The sequence below is a fragment of the Rhinolophus hipposideros genome (assembly GCF_964194185.1).
Source record: "Rhinolophus hipposideros genome assembly, chromosome: X".
NCBI classification, from domain to species: domain Eukaryota; kingdom Metazoa; phylum Chordata; class Mammalia; order Chiroptera; family Rhinolophidae; genus Rhinolophus; species Rhinolophus hipposideros.
Window position 1 is genome coordinate 44,930,511 of NC_138046.1, and position 26,370 is coordinate 44,956,880.

At 40.2% G+C, this 26,370-nt stretch overlaps 1 protein-coding gene across 4 annotated transcripts in view; it reads left to right on the top strand.

Annotated features, from left to right (window-relative positions):
* The window catches only part of TRPC5 (transient receptor potential cation channel subfamily C member 5), a 364,801-nt gene that overhangs the window by 302,904 nt on the left and 35,527 nt on the right, over positions 1–26,370 (top strand). For all 4 annotated transcript variants that reach the window (XM_081042360.1, XM_081042359.1, XM_081042361.1 and 1 more), the window contains 2 exons: positions 3,714–4,036; positions 17,869–18,064. In XM_081042360.1, coding sequence (XP_080898486.1) covers positions 3,714–4,036; positions 17,869–18,064 — 519 coding nt within the window. The remainder of the gene's footprint in view (positions 1–3,713; positions 4,037–17,868; positions 18,065–26,370) is intronic.

Below are 26,370 nucleotides of genomic sequence, written 5' to 3' on the forward strand. Positions count from 1 at the left end.
AAGAGAAAGCTGGTGGGGAAAATGTTTGAACCTCTAGTTAATGTGCCTGGATGAAATCCATGTCATTCTGGCAATCTGCTGACTAAGTAACACTGTTTGCCTTAAAACAAACACATTTCTTCATTTAGAAGTATATTTATACACTGGAAAGACAATAAATTATCAATCTAGAAATTGGTGGGTTTTGCTTAAATAGGAAAGTTTAGAATGAGTGACCAAGAAAAGGATTAACTCTTGGGGGTGTGAAAATGTGTCTATAGATGCCCAACATTAGCTAATTACATAACCTGTCCAACTTTACTGGTAAGGCTTCCAAGGAGCTTGACACTTCCCCACCACAGACTGTAAGGATAAATAAGCTGTACTAAGCTGAGTAAATATCCTTCAACTGACAAACACTTAACTCAAAGGAGACATTTGCCAAGAAGTTGGAGTCCTTCTCAAAAAGGGAAAATTTACAAAGCAAGACATGTCACATGCAGACTTTGGATTTCCAATGAGAAATTATAAATGGACAGTCTGGTCCATTCATCCACATAGCACACCAGCCTGAGATGAACTCCAAGTAGGATGAGCCAATCTCTATGAGGAAAGCCACAAGAACTGGTCACCAAGCCCCTTGAAACATTTCAGATCACTGTTGTACTGAGAAAGTACAGAAGCACCATGGGCTGGCCTTAAAGAGGATCCTCCATGAGAGCAAAAAACTAGCTAGATATAGATATAGATATAGATATATAGATATAGATGTAGAGACATATATCTATCTAAACATATCTGTCTATCTATAGCTATCTATCTATCTATCTATCTATCTATCTATCTATCTATCTATCTATGGTCTACAACAACAGAAACCAAAAGGCACACATCAAAGTAATCAAAGGGAAAAAATACACGTAAAGTTGGCCCTCGTGCCCCACATAACTCTACAAATGGAGAATAATTGTCCTTTTGTCACCTAGGATAGAACCACCTAGATTTATCCCACCACCACCTTACTTCCTTATGTACAGACTAAATCTGAACTTTGATGCTTATTGAGTTGTAGTTCTTTCTTCAGCAAGTATTTGGCTGCAGGCAAACACACACCCACTCTTGTTATGATTGAGTCCCCACATTAGACTGTCCCTCTTCCTTACTTTTGAGTTGACAGAGTGAAATTCACACCCCTTTGAAAGTCATGGAGGCCACTTTTCAAGGTGCATTCCATCTCAAATAATATAAGAAAAATCACTTGCCTCCCAATAGCACTAACTCAAGAGTCAGGAAACCTGAGTTTAATCCCTTCTCTGATAATCACAAACTGGATTACATAGGTCATCCTTCTACCTCCCTGAACCTTAGATTATGCTTCTGAAAATATGATTGGGCTAAATCAGTGACTTTCAACTTTTTAATTTTTTCCATGGGACCACATCTTGAAGTTAAAACTTACACAGAACTTCAATATATTTAAGAGATTAAAAGATTGAACTTGGGGTGACAACCCCAATAAATTTAATTTAAAAAAAAAAAGATTGAACTTGGATAAGGAGTGGGTCTTCTAGGCCTCCTGTTTGGCTCCCACAGTGGCCAGCAGATGCCTCCAATGAACCCTCAGGCTTCAAGGAACACAGTTGGAAAACCACTTGTGTTAGATCAGAGGTCAGCAAACTATGGTTTGCAGGGAAAATTTGGCTTTCTACCACAGCTATGTGTTTACATATTGTCTATTAGTTCTATAAGAAAAGAGTTGAGTAGTGGCTATAGAACCCATGTGGCCTACAAAACCAAAAAATATGTACTATTTGGCTCTTGACAGAAAATGTTTGCTGACCTCCATGCGAAATGAGCTCCAAAGGTATTCCCAAGTCTCATATTCTATAATATCTTTCTGCAAAAGTATATACAAAACATAGATTTGCCACAAAAATCATCTTTCACACTTCTGAGTGTTCTGCAAATCCAGACTTATCATCCCATGGGCAGCAGAGTTCCCTGTGGTTATAGTTGTGGCTGTGGAAAGAGAAAGCCCTAAATTATGAGCTCTACATGTTCCAATTGATAATTTCTAGTTTTAAAATATAGGTCTGTTTTGTTATCAGCAAAGAGTCTTCATCTTTCACATATACCTCAAAACCTTTAAAGGCCTATTTAACATATGTGCTGTGATATCAATTATAATATAAGTAACACTTAATAGAAATAGTGCTGGACTGAGTGTTTAGAGACCTGAGTTTTAGTCCTGGCTCTGCCATCAACTTGCTGTGTGATTTTAAGCAAGTCACTCTGCCTCTGTATATTCCAGTTCCTCCACTTTCAAAACAGGCATAATAATGCACATCCCCTCACAGCAATGCAACAAATATTTTCTGGAAGGAAAAATGTAGAGATACCAGATTTGGCTAAGAATGTATAAAACTGATTGACCACATAAAGTCTACCTGAAACAGAAGCAGAAGTGTAGCAAGGATTCTCCAAAGTCATCTTTGACAGTAAAGAATATTGCATACACACAAATGACTTTAATACCAGTTTCCTCAATTGTTGGAACTGAAGCACATTTTAGAAATGCTAACAATATAATTTGGCCCCCAGCGCAACTTTTACTTTCTCAGAAAAGTTGTTTACATTTAGTCCTGAGAAATTGTGATATTTAGGTAAGAGCTCAAGGCAATATGCTTCAGATTGAATTCCAGGCATAATCTACTTCCGTCTTGGGAAGGTAATAAGGAATTTCTTATATATCCATAACATCTCCCCTTATGGAGTAGAGAGACTTTCACATATGGATACATAATCACAAATGTGTGTAGTGGGTAGAAGTAGATATTTTCCCCATTCTATGGTGAAGTTGAGAGATAGAGGCAGTTTCAAGTGACAAAGTCCAATTGGACCTTAGGTCTCAAAATAAAGCCATCTATCTACATGGCGACATCCAATGTTCCAGGAGCTGGAAGTCCAGGACAGGGCTGAAAAATCTCAGAAATGCTGGCTCTTCCCCTCCTTTAATCCCCAGGTTCTTCTTTTGTGCTAGAGGGACATTTGAACTTTGTAAGGCTATCAAAGGAAAAATAAAAAACAACAACCATACACCACTGTGTGGGCAATACTAAATTCACTACGTGGAAGGTTAACATGCCATTTGTAATAGTATGGAATACATTACACACTGCTAAAAATTCAGGAGGAAATTGAGCAACAACCCTCTAAGGATGTTCAATCAGCCCTAAACTGTAGTCGATAAGGAAGTCAGGATGAACACTGCACACTAAGGAGGCTGAACCTATTCCTTCAGTAACAACTTGTCTGTGGTGCTCAGAATAAAATGGGAGACTAAGAAGGTAAATCTGATTTGAAATCTCATAAGGAAGCAGAGCAGTTTGTCCCCACTACCTTGGGCATATGAGTGGCTCAGTTCCAGTGATATTCCCCAACAGTCTGGCAAACTCACATTTAGAAAATGTCTGTGGTTAAACTGCAGGTCTTAGCTGCGAAATTCATTTTTCTATGTCTGTATGCTGGGTATATATTTGGATGGGAGTGGGAAGAAGAGTTATTAGCATCATGTATTGGTTGGATGGGGAAAAAAGTAGTGCCATGCATGGGGTCTATTGTACAAATGAATGCTTGATGCTTACTTTGGTGGCTTTATTTAGGTGCAGAAGAAAAGAGGGAAAGTTTAACAAATGCTCACTGTACCTCTCATCTTATACACTTGTTTCTTTCAGTATAATGGTTCTCGTCCAAGGGAAGAATGGGAAATGTGGCACCCGACTCTGATTGCAGAAGCACTCTTTGCGATATCCAACATTTTAAGTTCGTTGCGGCTCATATCTCTGTTCACAGCCAACTCCCATTTAGGGCCTCTGCAGATCTCTCTGGGGCGTATGCTGCTTGATATCCTCAAATTCCTCTTTATCTACTGCCTGGTACTGCTGGCTTTTGCCAATGGATTGAACCAGCTTTACTTTTATTATGAGACCAGAGCAATTGATGAGCCGAACAACTGCAAGGGAATCCGATGTGAGAAACAGAACAATGCTTTCTCCACGTAAGACCGCTACCCCCACTCTTGTGCCTTTTTTATGCCTTCTCCTTCTTTGCCCTATTTTCGGTCCATAGCTTCATCACTGACTCTTGAAATTATCCACAAAGCTCATTCATGGAAAACCCAAAAAGGTCTGAGGTGGAGGAAGGTCCTTCCCACTCTACAGGGGACTGGAAGAGGAGGTGGAGTTAGGTTTGGGAGAAAAGAGACAAATGCATAACTGGGTGACAGTAACCCACCCAAAGAGTTAGTTCCAAACTATTTTGGTGTCATCCCATATTTTTAAAGGCATTAATGGAGAGGGGGTAAATAATTCCTCACTCAAAAAAGCATCACTCACCAAGGAAATGAAATACCAAAGGCTATTCCTCTGACTACCAAAGCTAACTTCATTATTCTGAATCAAGAACAAGGAAAAAGGATGAAAAAATAATGCACCGTGTGATATTGTGATTTATAATAAGACATATGTGTTTGGTCTCTATCCCCTATTTCTGGCACACAGTTCCTAAAAGCCTTGGAATTTCCTAAGAGATGAGAGCGATAAATGTGTCTTTTGTTGTGTTACTGAGGTGACCTTTAGAAAGTACCAAAGGAAGGGAGCTGGTAGCCAGTGGAGCCAACCAATTGATTAGAGGGCTAGAATTTTCAGTCCCATCCTCCTGACCTCTGGGGAGGGGAGAGAAGCTAGAGATTGAGTTCAATCACCAATGGCCAATGAATTTAATATATCATGCTTATGTGATGAAGCCTCCATAAAAACCCAAAAGGATGAGTTTCTGAGAGCCTCTGGGTTGGTGGAGATTTGAGGAGATTCTAATGTACTTAAAGGCGGCATGGAAGCCCTGAGCCTTTTCTTCATACCTGGCCATCTAGCTGTTCCTAGGTTATATCCTTTCATAATAAATTGGTGGTCTAATAAGTAAAATGTTTCTCTGACTTCAGTGAACCACTCTAGAAAATCAATCAAACCCAAGTAGGGGGTCCTTGGAACCTTGCCTGTCAGTCACAACCTGGACTTGCAATTGGGATCTGAAGTCTGTCGGGGGGGAGGGGAAGAGGGTAACGGGGCAGTCTTGTGGAACTGAGCCCCTAACGCATGGAATCTGACACTATCACCCAGCTGTGTCAGCATTGAGTTGAACTGTAGGACACCCATCTGGTGTCGGAAAATTGGTGGTGTCCGGGGAAACCTCCCCATACCTACATGTTGGAATTGAGTTCAGTGCCCCCAAGTTGGTGTCAAAGAAATGGAATTTGCTAGAATAGCCCGGGCTCACAGAAACACGTAGTGGTTTGAGAAGATATAGGATAAGAAGGCAAGGAATTATGAACCTTTGATCTCTGAATGGCGACCTAGTCACCCATGGTATGAAACTGCAGTTGTGCTGTGATAAGTCATTAAAGGTAAAAGTTACCAATGGAATTTACAAATGGTAGTAAACCTGACTCTGAGTTGGTTCATTGGACTTATAAGGAAATGTAAAATAATAAGAAGCATGCTAAACATACAATCCCTTGGTTATTGTTATCTGTAATAGCTAAAATGAAACTAAAAGAAAGTGCTGGGTTGGGCCTTAATACTAAACCAAGCTCAGATTTGGATCAGTCTGAGCTTGGGCCACCAGCTTCAAAGTTGTCCCACCAAGGGAAAAATTATGCAGTGACAATAGGAAATACCTCTAAGAACTCTGGTCAGCAAGAAGGTTGTCAATGTAGGGTGAGGGTATCACCAAGGAACTATTGAAACCGGGGAGTATAGAGTGAAGGAGTTGTTTCATTTTGTAGTTCAATATCATCAGCTTCCTGAGGAACTTATACTGAAATGGACTATGAGAGTGACTAATTGGAGAGCTATGTCTTTGGTTTTGAATGCTGCAGAATGGAAGAGCATGTTTAGGTTGATGCAGGATACATACCTCACTATGAAACAATCATGGATGGCTCTATGTGATCCAGACACACAGGAGGTCATTCCTGAGGGAACAACCAGCCTGGTGGACTGGATAAAAGCCATTAACATCTACTTACCCTGAGAAAGGGGACTGTCCATCTCCCCTTATGAATGCCAAGCGGAGTACCCAAGATGAAGCAGCTGGTATGCTTCATATGCAAGCCATATGGGACTGGCTTTATGATGACTGGGATATTTATTGCTGAATATGTCTATGACTCAAGTCATGGTAAATGCTACAGTTAAGGGGGTCTCTTTCACCTTACTGCTGCCAAACCCAGAGGTAGTTGGGGAGGCCTAACTGAATTTTCTGTCTCAGCTTGCATGCCTGAGTCTCACACATGCTAATAAAAAATATAGGTTAATTAACAAAAGAATAAGGAGAAGCCAAAAGAGTGGAAAATGTTGAGCAGTTATTAAGAAATAAGGTGAATAAAGAAAATGTTGATTGGAGCAAAACAAAGAGGAAACAGAAAGGGGAGAGTCACAGGACTCATCCCAGCAGGATGGGAATCTTTAGACGGCTATTAAGAAATAAGATGAATAAAATGGGCATGGATGGGGTTAAAAGTTTTAATACAGTATGACCAAAGGTTGGGTGGAAAAAAGGGATCCTGTGCTGGTCCGCCAACAACAAAGGGTCTCAAAAAAGCCCACCCTCCCCCAGTTTGGAGAAATTTTGAAAGCCAGAGGGCAAAAATTACAATGATAAACATGACCAGCAATCACTTGGGGCAGTGGTTAGGCAGATTAATCAAGATATATTGACAAAAAGGCCAGAGTCCCTTGGCTCCACCTCCCACACAGGACCCAAAGCCTTTTGCACAGGGTGTCTAAAATGGTCAGGGGGTGGAAAAGAGAAATTTCCAAGACTCATTAATACAGGAGTCCCACATACTGTGGTACCAAAACCCATTGGTGAAACCTTGACTCAGGCTATAATTAGATTGAGAGAATATAAAATTATAAGGATTGATAGGATTATGAAAATTGGAGTGTTTGAGCAGGCTTTATGTAAAGAAGTTGTGTCTCCTTTGCCTGAATGTTTCATGGGAATGGATATTATGTCTGGTGGTGGAATACTTCCCCTACCCAGGATTGTAAAACCAAAACCTGTTGATGAAGTCCTAGTAGAGGCTACAGTTAGGAACATAAGACTTGATGGAATTAAGGTAAACATTTGTAGAAGAATTGGTATGTTTGGACAGGCTTTAAGTGAAGTGGTTGCATCTCTTTCAATTGATTGTATTACGGGGATGAACACTGTATCTGACTGGAGAATGTTCCCCCTACCAATGATTGTAAGACAAAAGGCATGTAACTCCACCCTTCAAGCAATGTTAATTGGACATGCTAAATGGGAACCAGTAAGATTGCCTGAGGTAAAGATCCAAGATGGCGGAGTAGACAAATGCTATGCTTGCCTCCTCCCATGAACACATTAAAATTACAACTAAATTATAAACAATCAACCCAGAGAACCATCTGAAGTCTAGCTGAACAGAAGTTTTATAACTAAGGATATAAAGAAGAAGCCATGTTGAGACTGGTAGGAGGGCAGAGACATGGAATGGGCTGGCCCCACGGCTGCATGTGGCAGCTGAGAATTGGGAGGGATATCTTGGCCACGGAGGTTCCCTCAGGAGGAGTAAGGGACTCCAGACCCACAGTAGGCTCCCCAACCCAGAGTACTGGTGCTGGGAAGAGGAGGCCACACATCTAGCTATAAAAAACGGAGGATTCTGACCATCTGGGTGGGACGGAAGGCTACAGGAAAACCAGACATCCTCTTAAAGGGCTGCACACAGACTCGCTCACTCACAAACACTCATCCTGGGCTCCAGCAGAGGGACAGTGACTCAGAGTATGTCGGAGGCATAGTGAGGAGCAGACTGAGGTGTGTGGCTTCAGAGCAAGAACTGGAGAGATAGTCGCCATTTTCCCTGTGTGGGGTCTTGCTCCACTGCAGATAGCAGGTGGACGCCATCTTTCCTGTGTTGAGCTCTCCCTCAATACCCATGGCCAAATCCGAATCTGAATTGGTCTGTTGAGCTTCACTGCTCTACCCTGCTGTTTCTCTGGAACCCTGCCCTACCCAACCCCTAAACCAGAGGCACTTTCTTGAAAAGCAGCAAGCCCCACCCCCATTGCACTCTTTCTTGGAAAATTATCGGGGTCCATGGGCCCCAGGCAGGCAGCAACTGGCCTCAGTATGCTCTGTGACTTTTGCTGAGTAGCTCCAGGCTCAACACTGGCACCAAGCCAGAATCTAAATTAACCTGGTAAAAACAACTTTTCCCACACTAGTGACTTCTTGAGACCCTGCCTCACACAACTTACTTACCACAAGAGGCTTTATCAGTGGCTTAACCTTAAGGGAGCGAGCAGGTGGCAGCAGGCCTCAGGGTATCCTGGCTTTTTGTGGAGCTACCCCAGACCTGGTACTGGTGGCAAGCATCCTCGGTTTGGAGGTGGCCTCTCCCATGTGCCTCCAGGTTTAGCACAGGCAATGAACAACTGCGGATCACTTTATACCTCCTGTCAGGTTATCCCTGGCCAGTCACAGACAGTGGCCAATCTGGGCCTGCACCACAGCCCCTCCCAAGAGGCCCCAGAACCAATATACTTAGAGGTTAGCTTCAGACCATGCAGACTACCACCCAATTTGTTCCACAAGTGGCACACACAAAAGGTGGTCTCAACAGGCACCAGAGCCTGCTGTAGCAAATCCCACTCAGTGCAGTAAGACCCCTGCACAGCATCCCATACACTGTGTATATGGCCAAACCCCACAGTCAATCAGCCTGAAGGCCAATCCCACCCACTAATGTGACAATAACAATCAAGTCTCAACTCTAATTGGAGGGTACACATAACACACACAAGTGACACTCCTGGAGCACCTGGTGCAGGTGGGCTGTGCTACTGGGACCCACAGGGCACCTACTACATAAGGCCACCTTACGTCTGGCCAAGACTGGGAGACGTAGCATATCTACCTAATACATAGAAACAAATACAGAGAAGCAGTCAAAATTAGGAAACAAAGAAATACATCCCACATAAAAGAACAGAAGAAAATTCCAGAAAAAAAATTGAACAAAATGGAGGCAGGCAACCTACCAGATACAGAGTTCAAAACAATAGTTATAAGGATGCTCAAGAAACTTAGTGAAAACTTCAACAAAGAAACAGCAAGCATAAAAAAGGACACAGAAACCATTAAAAAAAAGTCACAAGTAAAGAATACAATAACTGAAATAAAGAATGCTCTAGAAGGAATCACCAGCAGACTAGATGAAAGAGAGGATCGAATCAGAGTTTTGGAAGACAACGTAGCAGAAAACACCCAATTGAAACAGGAAAAATAATTTTAAAATGAGGATAGTTTAAGAGACCTCTGGGACAACACCAGTTGTAACATCATTCGCATTATAGGGGTACCAGAAGGAGAAGAGAGAAAGCAAGGGATTGAGAACATATTTGAAGAAATAATGACCAAAAACTTTTCTAACCTAGCAAGGGAAATAGACATACAAGCCCAGGAAGCACAGAGAGTTCCAAATAAGATGAACCCAAACAGGCCCACACCAAGACACAATATAATTAAAATAGCATAAGGTAAAGACAAAGAGAATCTTAAAAACAACAAGAGAATGGCAACTAGTTACTTATAAGGGAGCTCCCAGAAGATTGTCAGCTGATTTCTCAACAGAAACTTTGCAGGCCAGAAGGGATTGGCATGAAATATTCAAAGTGATGAAAAACAAGGACCTACAACCAAGATTACTCTACCCAGCAAGGCTATCATTTAAAATCGAAGGACAGATAAGGAGCTTGCCTGACAAGAAAAAGCTAACGGAATTCTTTACCAGCAAACCAATATTACAAGGAATCTTAAAGGGACTTTTTAAAGTAAAAAAAAAAAAAGATCAAAAATACAAATAATGAAATGGAAATAGCTACATGTTTATCAACAATTATTCTTTTTTTAATTTATTGGGGTGACAATTGTTAGTAAAATTACATAGATTTCAGGCGTAAAATTCTGTATTACATCATCTATAAAACCCATTGTGTGTTCACCACCCAGAGTCAGTTCTCCTTCCATCACCATATATTTGATCCCCTTTACCCTCTTCGACCACCCCTCTCCCCCCTTACCCTCTGGTAACCACTAAATTATTGTCTATATCTATGAGTTTTTGTTTCTCATTTGTTTGTCTTGTTCTTTTGCTGTTTTTGGTTTATATACCACATATCAGTGAAATCATATGGTTATCTGCTTTTTCTGTCTGACCTATTTCACTTAGCATTATAATCTCAAGATCCATCAGACAAATGCAAATAAAAACCACAATGAGATATCACCTCACCCTAGTTAGAATGGCTATCATTAACAAGACAAATAGTAACAAGTGTTAGAGAGGCTGAGGAGAAAAAGGAACACTCATACACTGTTGGTGGGAATGCAGACTGGCGCAGCCGCTATGGAAGGCAGTGTGGAGGTTCCTCAAAAAATTACAAATAGAATTACCATATGACCCAGCAATCCCTTTCCTGGGTATCTATCAAAAAAAATCTGAAAACATTTATACATAAAGACACGTGTGCTCCAATGTTGACTGCAGCTTTGTTTACGGTGGCCAAGACATGGAAACAACCAAAATGTCCTTTGAAAAATGAATGGATAAAGAAGTTGTGGTATATATACACAATGGAATACTATTCAGTGGTAAGAAAAGATGAAATAGGACCATTTGTGACAACATGGATGGATCTTGAGATTATAACAATTACTTTCAATGTAAATGAATTAAAGACTCCCATGAAAAGAAATAGGGTGGCTGAATGGATAAGAAAACGAAACCCTTACATATGCTGCATACAAGAGACTCACGCAAGATTCAAAGACACATACAAAGTAAAAAGATGGAAAAAGATATTTAATGAAAATGGAAACAAACAAACAAAAATCTGGGGTAGCAATACTTACACCAGACAAAATAAACTTTAAAATAAAGGCTATAACAAGATAAAGGAGGACCCAGTAATCCCACTTCTGCATATTTACCAAAGAAATCCAAAATGCTACTTAGAGGGGATGTGTGCATCCATATGTTCACTGAAGCATTGTTTACAATGGCTAAGATGTGGAGGCAGCATGGGCATCCATTGACAGTTGAATGGATAAAACAGACGTGGTACATATATACAATGGAATATTGCTCGGCCATGGAAGGGAAAGGGTTATTGCCATCTGTGGTGGCATGAATGGACCTAGAGGGTATTATGCTGAGTGGAGTACATCAGACAGAGAACGACAGATGCAATGTGATTTTGCTCACATATGGAATCTAAAGAACAAACTAAACAATCAAACAAAACAGAAACTAACTCATAGATACAGAAAACAATTTTGATGGTTACCAGATGGGAGGGGTGATGTGGGGATAGGTGAAAAAGTGGAAGGCGTTAAGTACAAATTGGTTGTTACACAGTAGTCATAGGGATGTAGGGTACAGCATAAGGAATACAGTCAATAATATTGTAATAAGTATGTTCAGTGTCAGATGGGTACTAGATTTGTTGGGGTGATAGATGGGAGGGATTTGGGGGGCAGGGTAAAAAGGTGAAGGGCTTAAGAAGTACAATTTGGTAGTTACAAAATAGTCATGGGGATGTAAAGCATAAGGGATATAGTCAATGATATGGTAATAAATATGTATAGTGTCAGGTGGGTACTAGACTAGTCACGGGGATCATTTCTTAATTATATAAATTTTTAACCACTATGCTGTACACGTGATATAATGTACAGCATAGAAAATATAGTCTTGGACTTTCAGCCTCCAGAACTGTGAGAAACAAATTTCAGTTGTTAAAGCCAAAATATATATACATATATATATAGTCAATGATATTGTGATAGTGTGGTATGGTGTCAGATGGTTGCTGGGTTATCATGATCACTTCTTTAGGTATATAAATTTTGAATAACTATGGCATACACCTGAAACATATAATATTGTATGTTTGCTACATTTTTAATAACAATCTTAAAAATTAATAAACTAAAAAGATTTTACAAAAACGATTGCCTGAGCCCTCCCAGTGTGGAATATAAGCTGGAGTGCTAATAGGGACAAATGCTCTGTGCCATAGTCCTATGTGGAGTGTAGATTGGGGTTTACAGCAAAAGCCTGTTAGCGCCTCCCAGTGACAACTGCACCCCTTGCACAGGAGTAAGCTAGAGAGAGGGGACAGGCTAAAGGCAAGATTAAGTCATCTTACCATCTGGGATTAATTTAAAGTTTTTGGTGGGCCAAAGGTTACCAAGAACACTGATAGGAAATGTTTCCCATTCTGACTTGGGACATAGGAGACAGATCATGACTGTCTGTCCATGAGTTCACTGCATTCAGACACCTGTGCCTTTCTTTGTAAAGTCAACATCTACTTCTTCAGCACCTTCAAGCCAAAAGAGTGGCTTTTATTTTTGGACGAACACTATCAGAGTAATAGGCAAGAGAAAGAAAATAAGCACACGTCAGGAAATTTGTTAGGTTCCAGGAGTGGTCCTGGGGTTGCCCTGGTCTCAGTGTCCTTTGGCTTGTCCATCTCCTCTCCACTTTTGGAGAGTTCCACTCACCACTAGTATCACAGCAATGACCCCAATGTTGTGAGACATTCTTAATCATTAAACTAAAGTACATTTTCTCCCTTTTACTCTATAAACTAAGGCACTTAGACATTGGTGGACTCAGACATTTTAGAAATATGTTCATTAACAAAGGCCAGGGGGGAAAAAACACAACACAACAACAGCAGTGTTTCTGCTTGACCCCAAGTTGTACAAATAGAGAGGGGGAAAAAAACAATGCTACCTAGACTACCCCCATTATTTGCCTCTAGCAACATTTCCGAAAATTAGTTTCAAATAACCACAGTTCAGGGAAATGATAACAGACATGAAAATGGGATCTATGATTGAATGAGTTTTGGAAATACTAGGACAAATTTAAAAAGCTTCTTCACTGGACGACTTCTCAGAGACTTTCCATTGTGAATGTACGATGTAGGGAGAGGGTTTCTCAAATGTATTGGCCAGGATGAGGTTTCAGTGAACAGAGTTTGGAAAATGTTGGCTTACTCCTTTGCCCAGTTTGCAGCACCCACCTCCCTTCACCAGGCCACACGCCTGCCTCTCTTCCCAGAACTCAGGGCAAAATTTTGGATGGGGAAACCAGACTCACGTGAAAGGGAAAAGAGGACAAAATGGGTTGACAAAAAAATAGTGCTCTTTCGGTTAAGGCAACCCTGAGTGTGCAATGACAACTGGTCACTTTGCTAGTGCCTCTAGACTAGGAACTGCTTCCCTTCCTGCACAATTCTAGAGACAGAATTCACAGCAACCAGTTTTCAATATAAAGAACAATTTTGTAGTGGCTTAAACACCAGGAGGCTGCATTTGTTCCCATCAAAGTCTTCAACAGAATTGAACACGTGAATGCTAGGTGACTTTCAGGAGGTCAGGTCCCTGCCAATTACACTTTCATGTGAACTGATGAAGTTTATGAAATGCATCCTTGCAAGTCTGTAATGACTATTAACATCCCTGTTGCCAACTGACATTTTGCTCCCATCACTTGCCCAGCAGGGACAATTGACAAGAATGGGTACCTGTCACACATGAAATTATATCGTGGGGCATCATGTATGAAGAAGCATCATCGTGCTGGGGCCAAATCAGCAGTAATGTTAGCTCAGCTTTCCTCTAGGTGCTGATTTTTTTCCCTCCATAGAGATCTGACTCTGATTTATGTTTTCTTTTACTCAATTCAGGCATTTATGAAACATATTAAAACACACAGTATTCAGAGCATCAGAAAGACAGTTTTTAGAGAAGGGGGGCAGTGAGCTTGTTTGTATACCTGGCACAAAGCATAGCATCTGTTTATTGTCATCTTTTTCCTTCTAATTCTCCAGAGATGCCATTGCTATTCTTCAGCTTAAAAGACAATTTTTTTTCCTGGGCATAAATTTCAAGCAAACTTTATTGTCCTTGCTAACAACCACATGACACTACCTACTATTGATGGTTCAGTGTTCCATACTGGAGTACCTGGCCTTCAAATACTGTGGAGAGAAGCAACTGGGAGCGTATCACCATTCTGAAGGCACAGGATTTGTGAGAGAAAAATGGTGGAAGTTGCAAGAAGCTAACTCGCCAGTCCTGCATCTCCTTCTGAGGTCTTGGCTCTTGTCTCCAAATGCCTCCTGAATATACCCGGCTGTGCCACAGGCCTCTCAAACAAAAAATGTGCACAGCTAAATTCCTCATCTCCATGTCCCCACCCCAAACCTATTTCCCTTTAATTCCTTATCTTATTAAGTCACACCAGCCAGAATCCTAGAAGTCATCTGGGACTTTCATGCAACAGTCTCAGCACATCCAGTCTCTCACACAGACTTTCAGCCCTGTCCGTTTTACTTCCTAAATATCTCTTGAATCCACCCTTTGCGCGCGCGCCCGCGCGCGCGCGCACACACACACACACACACCACTGTCTTGGTGTCTTGGTTCAGGCGTAAATCACCTCCCCTAAGACCTTCTGCATGCTTAACTGGTCTCCGAGCCTTCAGTCTTATCTACCCTCCAAATAATTACCCACCTGCCATGTGGAAGTTTTATTCTAAATACCAGTGTTATCCTGTCACTCACCTGGCTCCATGCTCACCAAGTATCTGAATCTTCTCCAGTATAAAGTCCACCTCTTTACTATAGCACATAGGGTTTAGTTATCTGGACCCTACCTCTCCAGACTCTCACTCCTCTCCTCCATAGTCAGTATCTTGCTCATCTCCAACTACAGGAAAGCGTCTCAGCCCTACAGACCTTTACAAATCACATGCTAATCCGTCTGCCTGAAATGCCAATCTGCATCTGACCAGACTGGAAAACTCTTCCCATCCTTTAAGCCTCTGCCAAAGTATTACCTGCTCTTTTAAGCCTTTTCTTACTTACTTCGACCCTGCTCCCATTAACAGGCTCTTTTTGTGGTTCCCATGGCATTCTAAGCACATATACATTACAATAAATAACCTGTTGTATTTTAGTCATTTGGCTCTCTCACCCACCAGACTAGGACCCCCACCTTAGTAAGACTTGTACCTATCATAGAGGAGACTAAGACACAAAGGTGTTCAACATGCCAAATGAACCATAAAGTAAAAATGGATGAAGTCCAGTAGCAATCCTAACTTTAATTCCAGAAGACCTACTTCTGCTTCTGCCCCCCAGGCCCATATGTCTGAAGTATCTTGCCAGCTCTGTCACTCTGCTGATCCACTTTGAACTTGCTGTCAGTGAAAACTTTTAGCCTTTCTCCTGCTTCCCTCATCCTGTACTTGGGCACTTGGCCTGAGAGCAAAGCTCTATACTGACCTCTATTAAACTTCACCTTGTTAATTCTAGCACATTGCTCCAGGCTGTTATAATCTTTCTGAAATGTGTCCTGTCACCTAATCTATTAGCTAACGCTCCCAGTCTTGTGCCATCTAAAAAGCTAAGAAGCTTGCCATCTATTCTCATCAAAAGCATTGATAAAACTGTCAGACAGGCTTGATATTCACTGGGTGGAATATTGGGCAGCTACCTAGTAAAAGGATACCCATGAAAACTGTATACATGTAAAATGTGTGCGTTTTAAAAACACAAAATTGCATACACTATGATTATTAATATGTACAATTAGATAGGCAAATGGAGGACAATCTATAAAGATAATAAGGAAAGGTAAAACAAGTTGTATTTAGGTGGAAGGTTAATAATACTCATAAAAAAACTAATATTTACTGAGTGCTACAACTAATATTTAATGAGTGCTAGGCCCAGGCACTATTACAAAATGAGCTTTACATGAATTAACTAATTTAATCCTCACAACCATGCGATCAGGTAAGCACTATTATTATTACGCATTCCACAAATGGATAAATTAGGGTACAAAGCAGTTAAGCAGGCTGCTCCCAGTCACATAAATGATTAGTGGCAGAGTCAGGATTTCAATCTAGGTATACAAGCTCTAGTTTGAGCTTTTATCCAGAGATGTAGGTATAAGACCAGTTTAGTAGTCTTGTAAAATTTGTTGTGTAAAGTTGCAATAATCACAAATATATGTCAAGCTAAATAGCACAGAGCCATGACCTAGCATGTCACTTGGGATCTTCTTGTAGACTATCACCATTCATTTGAGGCTATTCCTGCTTAATCAGTGGTGATTTCTCTACCTAACATTCAGTCATTTTCCCATCTTATTTACATGCATACAAACTCAGTCCTCATCAAAGGCTCGTCTTTTTGTTTTTCTGACAAGATATTAAACATCGTTATTGATTATCTCCAGCTTTCCCCACTGATTTTGGTTCATAGCCTTCTTGCTACTGTCATCACAGGGTGCTACCATTCATTTATACTTTCCTAAGTTATTTGCTTCTTCTGTCATCTTTATTATAGATTTGTTCAACAAACATTTATTCAGCGACTGCTATGTGCAGCAATGAAGATATTGAGTAATATGGCATCCTTATCTTCAAGAAGTTTGTAGCTTAATGGAGAATACAAGTAAACAATTAGAATAGCTGCCATTTTAATGCTCACCATATGCCAAGCACTGTGCTGAGTGCATTACATACAATATCTTATGTAATAGAGTAAGGTGGTTAAGTGTGTGGCTTTAGAGTCAGAAAAGCTGGGTGCAAATCCTACTTCTGCCACTTCTGCCTGTGTGACCACTCTTTACCTCAGATTTTCATCTGAAAACAGAAGAAAAATAGTAGCTACTTCATAAGGTTATTCTGAGAATCAAATATTATAATACATGCAAAAGAGCACAGTGCCTGGCACACAATAAGAGAACAATAAATATTAACAATTAGTAGTTATCCTATCAATAACCATTTTAGAGATCAGGAAACTTGAAGTTTAAAGAGGCTATGTAACTTTCCCAAAGTCAAGTAGTTAATAAGCACTTATAGCTGGGTGATCATGGGCAAGTCTCTCAATCTCTGAACCACTGTTTCCTCAGCAGTAACAATAAAGTTTTATAAAGATCATAATGATAATGCATATAAAAGTTTCTAGTGTGTTTTTATAGTGCTCAGTAATTATTGGTTAATATAACATTAAAAATAATCCACATAGATGGAAGAACTGATTCTGGGTGGTGAACACCCAATGGGATTTATAGATGATGTAATACAGAATTGTACACCTGAAATCTATGTAATTTTACTAACAAATGTCACCCGAATAATTTTTTTTAAATCCACATAAAGGGTTAATTCAAGAATTCTTAAGCCCCTCCACTGAGCTGAGCACCATTCTAGACCCTGTGGCAACCACAAAAGAAGTATCAGAAATAGTAAGTTGCTCATGTTCACTCAGCTAGCAAGTGTGAGAGCTGACATTTTAACTCAGAGCAATCTAACCCAAGCACCATATTCTGAATGCAAGCACCACTGCATTCTGTATTATTAGACAGGTAGCAGGTAAATAACATGGTCTGAAGATGAAAGAGAAAGTTTGTTGGAGCAAATAGCCCTTAAAATAAGTCTTAGAATATTACAGGCTCTGTTAGACTGAGAAGAGGGAGGTGGTATTATAGGTGGAAAGGCAAAGCATAAGAAATAGAAGTGGGAACCAACAAATAAAGTGATGTGGCTTGTCTGGGTTGGGAAAGAGACCAAAATACATGATATTGGTTTACCTGTTTGGACGCAATTATGGCAAGCCCCTCATTAAGCAGATCACCTAACATTTTTCTCTCTCTTCTTGCTCTTCCTAGACAATTAACTAACCTGCTCTTTATCTCTTTAGGCTATTTGAAACCCTTCAGTCACTCTTCTGGTCTGTATTTGGCCTTTTAAATCTCTATGTCACCAATGTGAAAGCCAGACATGAGTTCACAGAGTTTGTGGGAGCTACCATGTTTGGGACGTACAATGTCATCTCCCTGGTAGTGCTGCTGAACATGCTGATTGCCATGATGAACAACTCCTACCAGCTTATTGCCGTGAGTAACTTTGCTTTACCAGGGTGGTTACCTTTACAAGGGTGGCTTCAGGAGGAGTCATGTTGGCATGGAGCCCATCGGAAACTCAATGAAACAGTCTGCCTCAATTATTTTGCATTAACTTTACCAGTAGTTAGATTGAATTATTTCTTTCCAAGGCAACTCAGTTTGGACTATTACTCCATTGGATCTTGGTAATCTAGAGAAAGATATTCTACTTAATAAAATTTTCCAGTTTCTTGTTAAAAATATTTTAAAATATCTGAATCCATTTTCTTGACTTAGTAACAAAAGCTCACGAGGTATGAGCACAGTTTGGCTACAATATGTCACCCCACTAATCTCCAGGAGAGATTGAGCTGATCTAGGCAGGAGAGCCATATCTCCCTCTTCACAGAAATTATCTCCTTCCCCAAAATGAGCACTCCATTGACAATGACAACCTTTTCAGACAGAGTGACTATTTTTTGATCAAGGATATATGAGTAAATGTACTTCACAATCTGAAGTAGAGTCCATTGCTGAATATCTTTTGACCATCACATTACCTTTTGGATCAGCGATATTTATTACTCTAATGTGGAAATGGCAAAGATACAGGATATGGGATCAATCTAGACCCTGCCTTGTTTTTTGATGCTGAAGTAAATATCTAACCTTAGCTTATTTTCTTATGATCTGCCTATCATTTCTACAAGTAGAGTATTAACAAAGGTGTTCTGGCTATCTGAGGTTCTATTTAATTAGGTATCAGTGAATTTGGATTTTATATCACCCCATGGGTCTGTCTGTTACTTAAGGTGTTGCTGTAGCATAGAAGGCACAGAATGAAAAGACCGGAGTCTTATCTTCCTTCATAGGTGCTATTTCTCAGATTTTGTTTGCTACTAAAGAGTCCTTTAGCCTCTAGAAAAGAAGCTTAATTACTGGTTGCACACGTGCACGCGCACATGTGTGTAGGCATATATTGTGTTATTGTGCTTCACTTTGTTGGACTTCACAAATGTTGTAAGTTTTCCAAATTGGAGGCAGGATCCTCCAACAGCAAAAAGATTACGACGCCCTTTATGGCAACACCCACTTTATTGTGGTGGTCTGGAACCAAACCCACATTATCTGAGGTATACCTGTACACACACACATATGTATAAATATGGCCCATACTTCATAAATATTGTTGGTGATAGTGAACATCTGTGATCCATTTCAACTTAAGAATAGATCAAGGTCATCAAAATGGTGGCATGAGGTGAGCCTCTGTAAAGCTCCCATGGAATTTACAACTAATCGAACAACAATAACTCCACAAAAGACTCCCTGCACAGCAGACAGGCAAGACGAAGAGGCCCAATACTGAATTCACCTAAAGGTGGGAAATCGCGCAAGTGGGGGAGGAGGGAAGGGAGAAGTGCGCAGATGAAGCGGCGCGGGCGCAAGACACAGACCTAGCTCAGTGCTCCTAGCGCGCTGCATCCCGGAACCACCGCAGCTGTGGGAGAGGGAAGAACTCAGACTGCTAGGGCTCTGCTTATGGTCCACAGGGCTGAGTGGACAGCATATAACACGGCGGAACCCAACGCTCACGGCAGAGACCTCGGAGAAAAGACTGAAGGAAGAAGGCTGAAAATGGTGGTTTAAGCCCTCACTGCAGAGCAGAGCACAGAAGCCTTAGGCACTGAGACTAGCCACCCCCTGCCTACCCTCCCAGAGCTCGCCCTGCCCCCACCTGCCCGGTGCTGGAAGTGGAACAGTAGCAGAGTCAGATCAAAAGAACAGAATATTTGCTGTTCTGAGAACAGTGGACCGCAGACACAAATTCGCAAACCAGCTGGTTCCGGAAAAGGGGAGGGAGAGGTGGAAGTGGACCGGCTGTGGTAGTGGTCGCCACCATTGCTCTGGGCCACCTCTCCCAACTCACCCTGCCCCTGGCCCCACCTATCTGGGCGGATCCCTGCAGGAGTAAACAGAACTGCTGAAACATACGGGCTCTGAATCTGGTTCAGAAAGAGCTTTGGAACTTCAAAACCTCTCTGCATCCCCACAGGGACTTGGCGTCCTATGACCCAGGCGAACTGTTAACAGAGGAGAAGCCCGTCTTCCAAGAAATTCCCCCATTGTGTGAGAAGCTGGAATAGTGCAGAGAAAACATAGCACTACTGTATGAGAGAGGAAAGAAAAGGCTACAGTCAGAGAGAAAATAAAACATTCTACCAACAAGTACTGCAAAACAAAAGAAACACCTTTTCCTACCAACCTGTTGCAGAAGCCACTCCTGTAGATGTCTAGGAAGAGAAATAATAAATCAGTAATTGCCATGAATAACCAAGGCAACAAGACAGCTCAGAAAGAAAGTGAAAAGTCTCCAGAAAAGGAACTTAAAGATATGGAAATATGTGACTTAAATGACAGAGAATTCAAGATTGCAGTTCTGAAAAAAACTCAACAAGATGCAACAAAACACAGAAAGGCAATTTAATGAACTCAGAAATACAATCAAAGAACAACATGAGCATTTTTCGAAAGACATTGACATTTTAGAAAAGAACCAAATGGAATTTCTGGAGATTAAGATCTCAATAGAAGAAATTAAGAATGAAATAACCAGCTTAGGTAGTAGAGTTGACCAGATGGAGGAAAGAATCAGATACATCAAAGATAGAAACCTGGAAATTCCAAAGATGGAAGAAGAAAGAGACTTGAGACATAAAAGAAATGAAAGAACTCTACAAGAACTTTCTGACTCTATCAGAAAGAACAATATAAGAATAATGGGCATACCAGAAGGAGAAGAGAGAAGGGAGCAGAGAATATATTTAAAAAAACTGTTGAAGAGAACTTCCCAAACTTGTGGAAGGAACTGGATCCTCGAATCCAAGAAGCAAATAGAACACCTAATTACCTCAATCCCAACAGGCATTCTACAAGGCACATTGTATTGAAGCTGTCTAAAATCAGTGACAAAGAAAGAATCCTCAAGGCAGCCAGGGAAAAGAAGACAGTAACCTACAAAGAAAAGTCCATTAGATGATCATCAGATTTTTCAGCAGAAACTCTATAAGCTAGGAGGGAGTGGAACCAAATATTCAAACTATTGAAAGAGACAAATTATGAGCCAAGAATAATATATCCAGCAAAGATATCCTTTAGATATGAAGGAGGAATAAAGATCTTTCCAGACATACAGAAGCTTAGGGAATTTTCTAATACACGACCTGCACTACAAGAAATACTAAAGGAGGCTATTCGACCACCATCACCAGGGACAATTTGTGGCAATATAAAAAGGGACAGAGTAAAGACCTGAACCGGAATATGGGAATGGAGAAAGTAAGCATGCTGAAGAAAATGTAATACTCTAAATACCAAACTTTCTTTTACATAAACTTAAAAGTAACCACTCAAAAAAAATCCAGAACTGAAATATATACTGTAATAAAAGAAGAAACAGAGGGAAACATCATAGAATACCACCACACAGAAATAATAGATAACAGCAAAAAGGCAAAGGAACAATGGAGACACAGCCTTACCAGAAAACTAAAGATAGAATGACAGGAAATCCTCACGTATCCATAATCACCCTAAAGGTAAATGGACTGAACTCACCAATAAAAAGGCACAGAGTAGCAGATCACACTCCCTGACTTTAGCTTGGGCTACTTTAGCCGGGCTACAATAATCAAAACAGCATGGTATTGGCAGAAAAACAGACACATAGACCAATGGAATTGCTTTGAGAACCCAGAAATAAAAACACATAAATATGGACAGATAATTTTTGACAAAGAAGCTAAAAACATACAATGGAGAAAAGACAGCATCTTCAATAAATGGTGCTGGGAGAATTGGATAGTCACGTGCAAAAGAATGAAACTGGACTGCTATCTGTCACCATGTACCAAAATTAATTCAAAATGGATCAAAGACTTTAGCATAAGACCTGACATAATAAACTGCATAGAAGAAAACATAGGTACTAAACTTATGGACCTTGCGTTCAAATAGCATTTTATGAATTTGACTCCAAAGGCAATGGAAGTAAAAGCTAAAATAAACGAATGGGACTATATGAAACTTAAAATCTTCTGCACAGCAAAAGAAACCATCGACAAAATAAAGAGACAACCAACTGAATGGGAGAAGATTTTTGCAAACAGTGCCTCTGATAAGGGGCTAATATCCAAAATATACAAGGAACTCATGAATTCAACAACAAAAAAACTAACAACCCAACTGAAAAATGGGCAGAGGACCTAAAGAGACATTTCTCCAAAGAGGACATACAAATGGCAAATAGACAAATGAAAAAATGCTCAACATCACTGATCATCACAGAAATGCAAATAAAAACCACAATGAGATATCACCTCACCCCAGTCAGAATGGCTGTCATCAAGAAGAGAACTAGTAACAAGTGTTGGGGAGGCTGTGGATAAAAAGGAACCCTCATACACTGGGAATGGAAACTTGTACAGCCATTATGGAAGGCAGTGTGGAGGTTCCTCAAAAAATTACAAATAGAATTACCATATGACCCAGCAATCCCTCTCCTGGGTATCTACCCAAAAAATCTGAAAACATTTATCCATAAAGACACGTGTGCTCCAATGTTCATTGCAGCTTTGTTTATGGTGGCCAAGACATGGAAACAACCAAAATGTCCTTCGATAGATGAATGGATAAAGAAGTTGTGGTATATATACACAATGGAATACTATTCGGTAGTAAGAAAAGATGATATAGGAACATTTGTGACAACATGGATGGATCTTGAAAGTCTAATGCTAAGTGAAATAAGTCAGACAGAAAAAGCAGAGAACCCTATGATTTCACTGATATGTGGTACATAAACCAAAAACAACAAAAGAACAAGACAAACAAATGAGAAACAAAAACTCATAGACACAGACAATAGTTTAGTGGTTACCAGAGGGAAAGGGGGGGTAGGGGGTTGAAGATGAGGGGAAGGGAGACCAAATATATGGTGATGGAAGGAGAACTTATTCTGGGTGGCGAACACACAATGGGATTTATAGATGATAAATACAGAATTGTACACCTGAGATCTATGTAATTTTACTAACAAATGTCACCCTAATAAATTAAAAAATAAAATTTAAAAAAAGAATAGATCAAAGAGGAATGCATTTATGTTGCAGCAGTAGACTTTTCAGATATATATCGAAGAATTTTCTAACTATAAATGCCAAAAAAAATATATTCTCCTAGGTAGATTTGTAGAATTCCTTTCCTTGAAGTTTTTAAATCAGGATATAAAATTTACTACTACGATGGTTAAGATATCAAGTGCTTAGTTGGGGGAGAAGGGAAGGAAGTACAGTGAAAAAATATATTAGGAGTTAGAAGACCAGGGACCCTAGCCTGGTTCTGTTGTTCATAACTGCGTGACCTTGAGTAACTTTCCCTTTGGGGCCTCAGTTTCTTCATGCAAACATTGAACGGGCTGGGATGGATGGTCTTTTTCCCCTAGCTTTATTGAGATATAATTGACATACAGTCATGAGCCGCATAATAACGACACAATGGTCAGCAATGGGCCACATATACAATAGTGGTCCCACAGGATTGTAATGGAACTGAATTTCCTGCAAGAAATAGAAGGATATGTGGTTCGGGAGGAATTTTTTTTTTCTCTGATGGGAGCAGTATCTGTGGGATTTGGCAGTAGATTCCCTCTCACTCACAGCGCCTCAGTTTTGACTACACAGATTACATCCCCATCAGTCAGCCACTGAACTGTTTCACACAGAGGAGCCTGTCCCCCCATCATTACATACTTAGAGGGCATTATAGCCCTCCCCGATCTAGCTTGATGTACTTCAGAGTGCATTGCTGTAAATTCTCTGTTGAGGACCTAAGATTCTGTACAAGGACATAGGTCCGTCCACAGGAGCTACCTTGACAAGTATTAGGTGCCACTGCCACTTCCATAAAAGCTTTCTGTGCTAGTGTGGAGTCAGCCTGTCCCTGTACTTTGGGAATTCTTTAAGGTTTTAATGATATAAAACAAAGATAAGTTTTATTTCTTCCATCAATTTAATGCCTATTTGTCCCCAATAGGGTCAATAGAACTAAAAACAAATTTCCAAAGTCAAACTATTGCGTCCCCAGTTCTACACCCTCTCCATGTTAAACACCTTCTTTTTTAAATGAATACCTACCATGTTTCTTAATCTGGCCACTGCTCCAACATGCAGTGGCCAATAGCACATTTTCATGACAATCCCTATGTTCCTTTTTCTCTCCATCTTGATTTCTTCCTAGTGATCCTCAGACCACCTTCCACTCCCTCTGGACAGTCACTATAATGCTGACCTACGCCTTATCCAGCCAATTTCTCCTCAATATTTCCAACCAGTCCAGCCCACATACCTTTTCATGGAGCAGCATTGACAGCTTCGATGTTCTATTTGTGACCCTGTCAGAAGGAAACAGGGGACGACTTGTGGGACAGTGTTTATAAAGCCTACAGTAGCGTATAGTAATGTCCCAGGCCTTCACATTCACTCAGCACTCACTCACTAACACCCAGAGCAACTTTCAGTCCTGCAAGTTCCACTGATGGTAAATGACATATACAGGTACACCATGTTTTATCTTTTATACCATATTTTACTGTATCCTTTCTGTTTAGATATCTTTAGATACACAAATACTTATCATTGTGTAACAATTGCCTACTGTACTGTATTCAGTACACTACCATGCTGTACATGTTTGTAGCCAAGGAACAATAGGCTGTACCTTATAGCCTAGGTATGTAGTAGGCTATATAGCATCTAGGTCTGTGTAAGTGCACTCTATGATGTTTGCACAATGACAAAATTGCCTAATGACATATTTCTCAGAACTTAACCCCATTGTTGAGTGATGCATGACTGTATAACAATGTGTAAGTTTAAGATGTACAATGTGGTGATTTGATACACATATATTGTGAAAAATGATTACCATAAGATTAGTTAACACATCCATCACCTCACATAAGTTACCTTTTTTTGTGGTGAGAACATTTAAGATCTACTCTCCTAATAACTTTGAAGTATATAATACAATATTGTTAACTACATTCACCACGTTGTACATTAGATCCCTGGAACATATTCATCTTCTAACTATCTCCCCATTTCCCCAACCCTTAGACCATGGCAACCACCATTCTAGTCTGTTTCTATGAATTCAGCTCTTTTTTAGATTCCATGTATAAGTGAAATCATACAGTATTTGTCTTTCTCTGACTTATTTTACTTAGCACTATTTCACTTAGCATAATGCCCTACAGTTTCATCATGTTATCACAAATGGCAGGATCTCCTTCTTTTTCATGGCTGCATAATATTCCACTGTGTGTGTGTGTGTGTGTGTGTGTGTGTGTGTGTATACACACCACATTTTCTTTATCCATTCATCCATCAATGGACAGTTAGGTTGCTTCCATATCTTGACTATTGTGAATAATGCAGCATGTGAGTGCAGATACCACTTTAAGACAGTAATTTAATTTCCTTCAGATATATGCCCAGAAGAAGGATTGCTTCTGGTATGATTGCTATGGTAGTTCTATTTTTAATTTTTTGAGGAACCTCCTTACTGCCTTCCTTAGTGGCTGTACCAATTTACATTCTCACCAACAGTGCAAAAGAGTTCCCTTTTCTCCACATCTTCACCAATACTTGTTATCTCCTACATTTTTTATAATAGCCATCTGACAGGTGTGAGGTGGTATCTCATTATGGTCTTAATTTGTATTTCACTGATGATTAGTGATGTTGAGCATTTTTTCATGTACCTGTTGGCCATCTGTAGGTCTGACTCAGTGGTCTTTAATATCCCTGCCAGCTCTAATATCCTGTAAGTATGGCTGTCTATAGATGAGCAGGATAGACTCACAATGTTCTTTCTAGCTCTGAAATTCTGTCCATCTGTTGCTTTTGAAATGGAATAGAGTTCAATTTCTCTTTCTCTTCCTCTTTCTATCTCTCTGTTTCTCAAATTTTCAAACCCAACTAGATCAAGAACTCTGAAATGATCTATGCTCACTCCTAGTCTGTCTCTGTAAGAGGGGCAAGCATAGAATCTCAAGTGTTTATTTTCCAACCCTATCCCTACCATACTAACACCCTATTCTTGCCAAGATTGCAATACTCATGCTGAGGCATTTTTCTTCCTGAATGTCTTACAGCTGATTGTTCCTAATGGCAGTGAAAAAGGGAGACATTTTCTTGTTACTTAATGCAGGGTTGTGGTGTTTCCCATTGAGCTCAGTGACATTTTGCTAGGGAGGG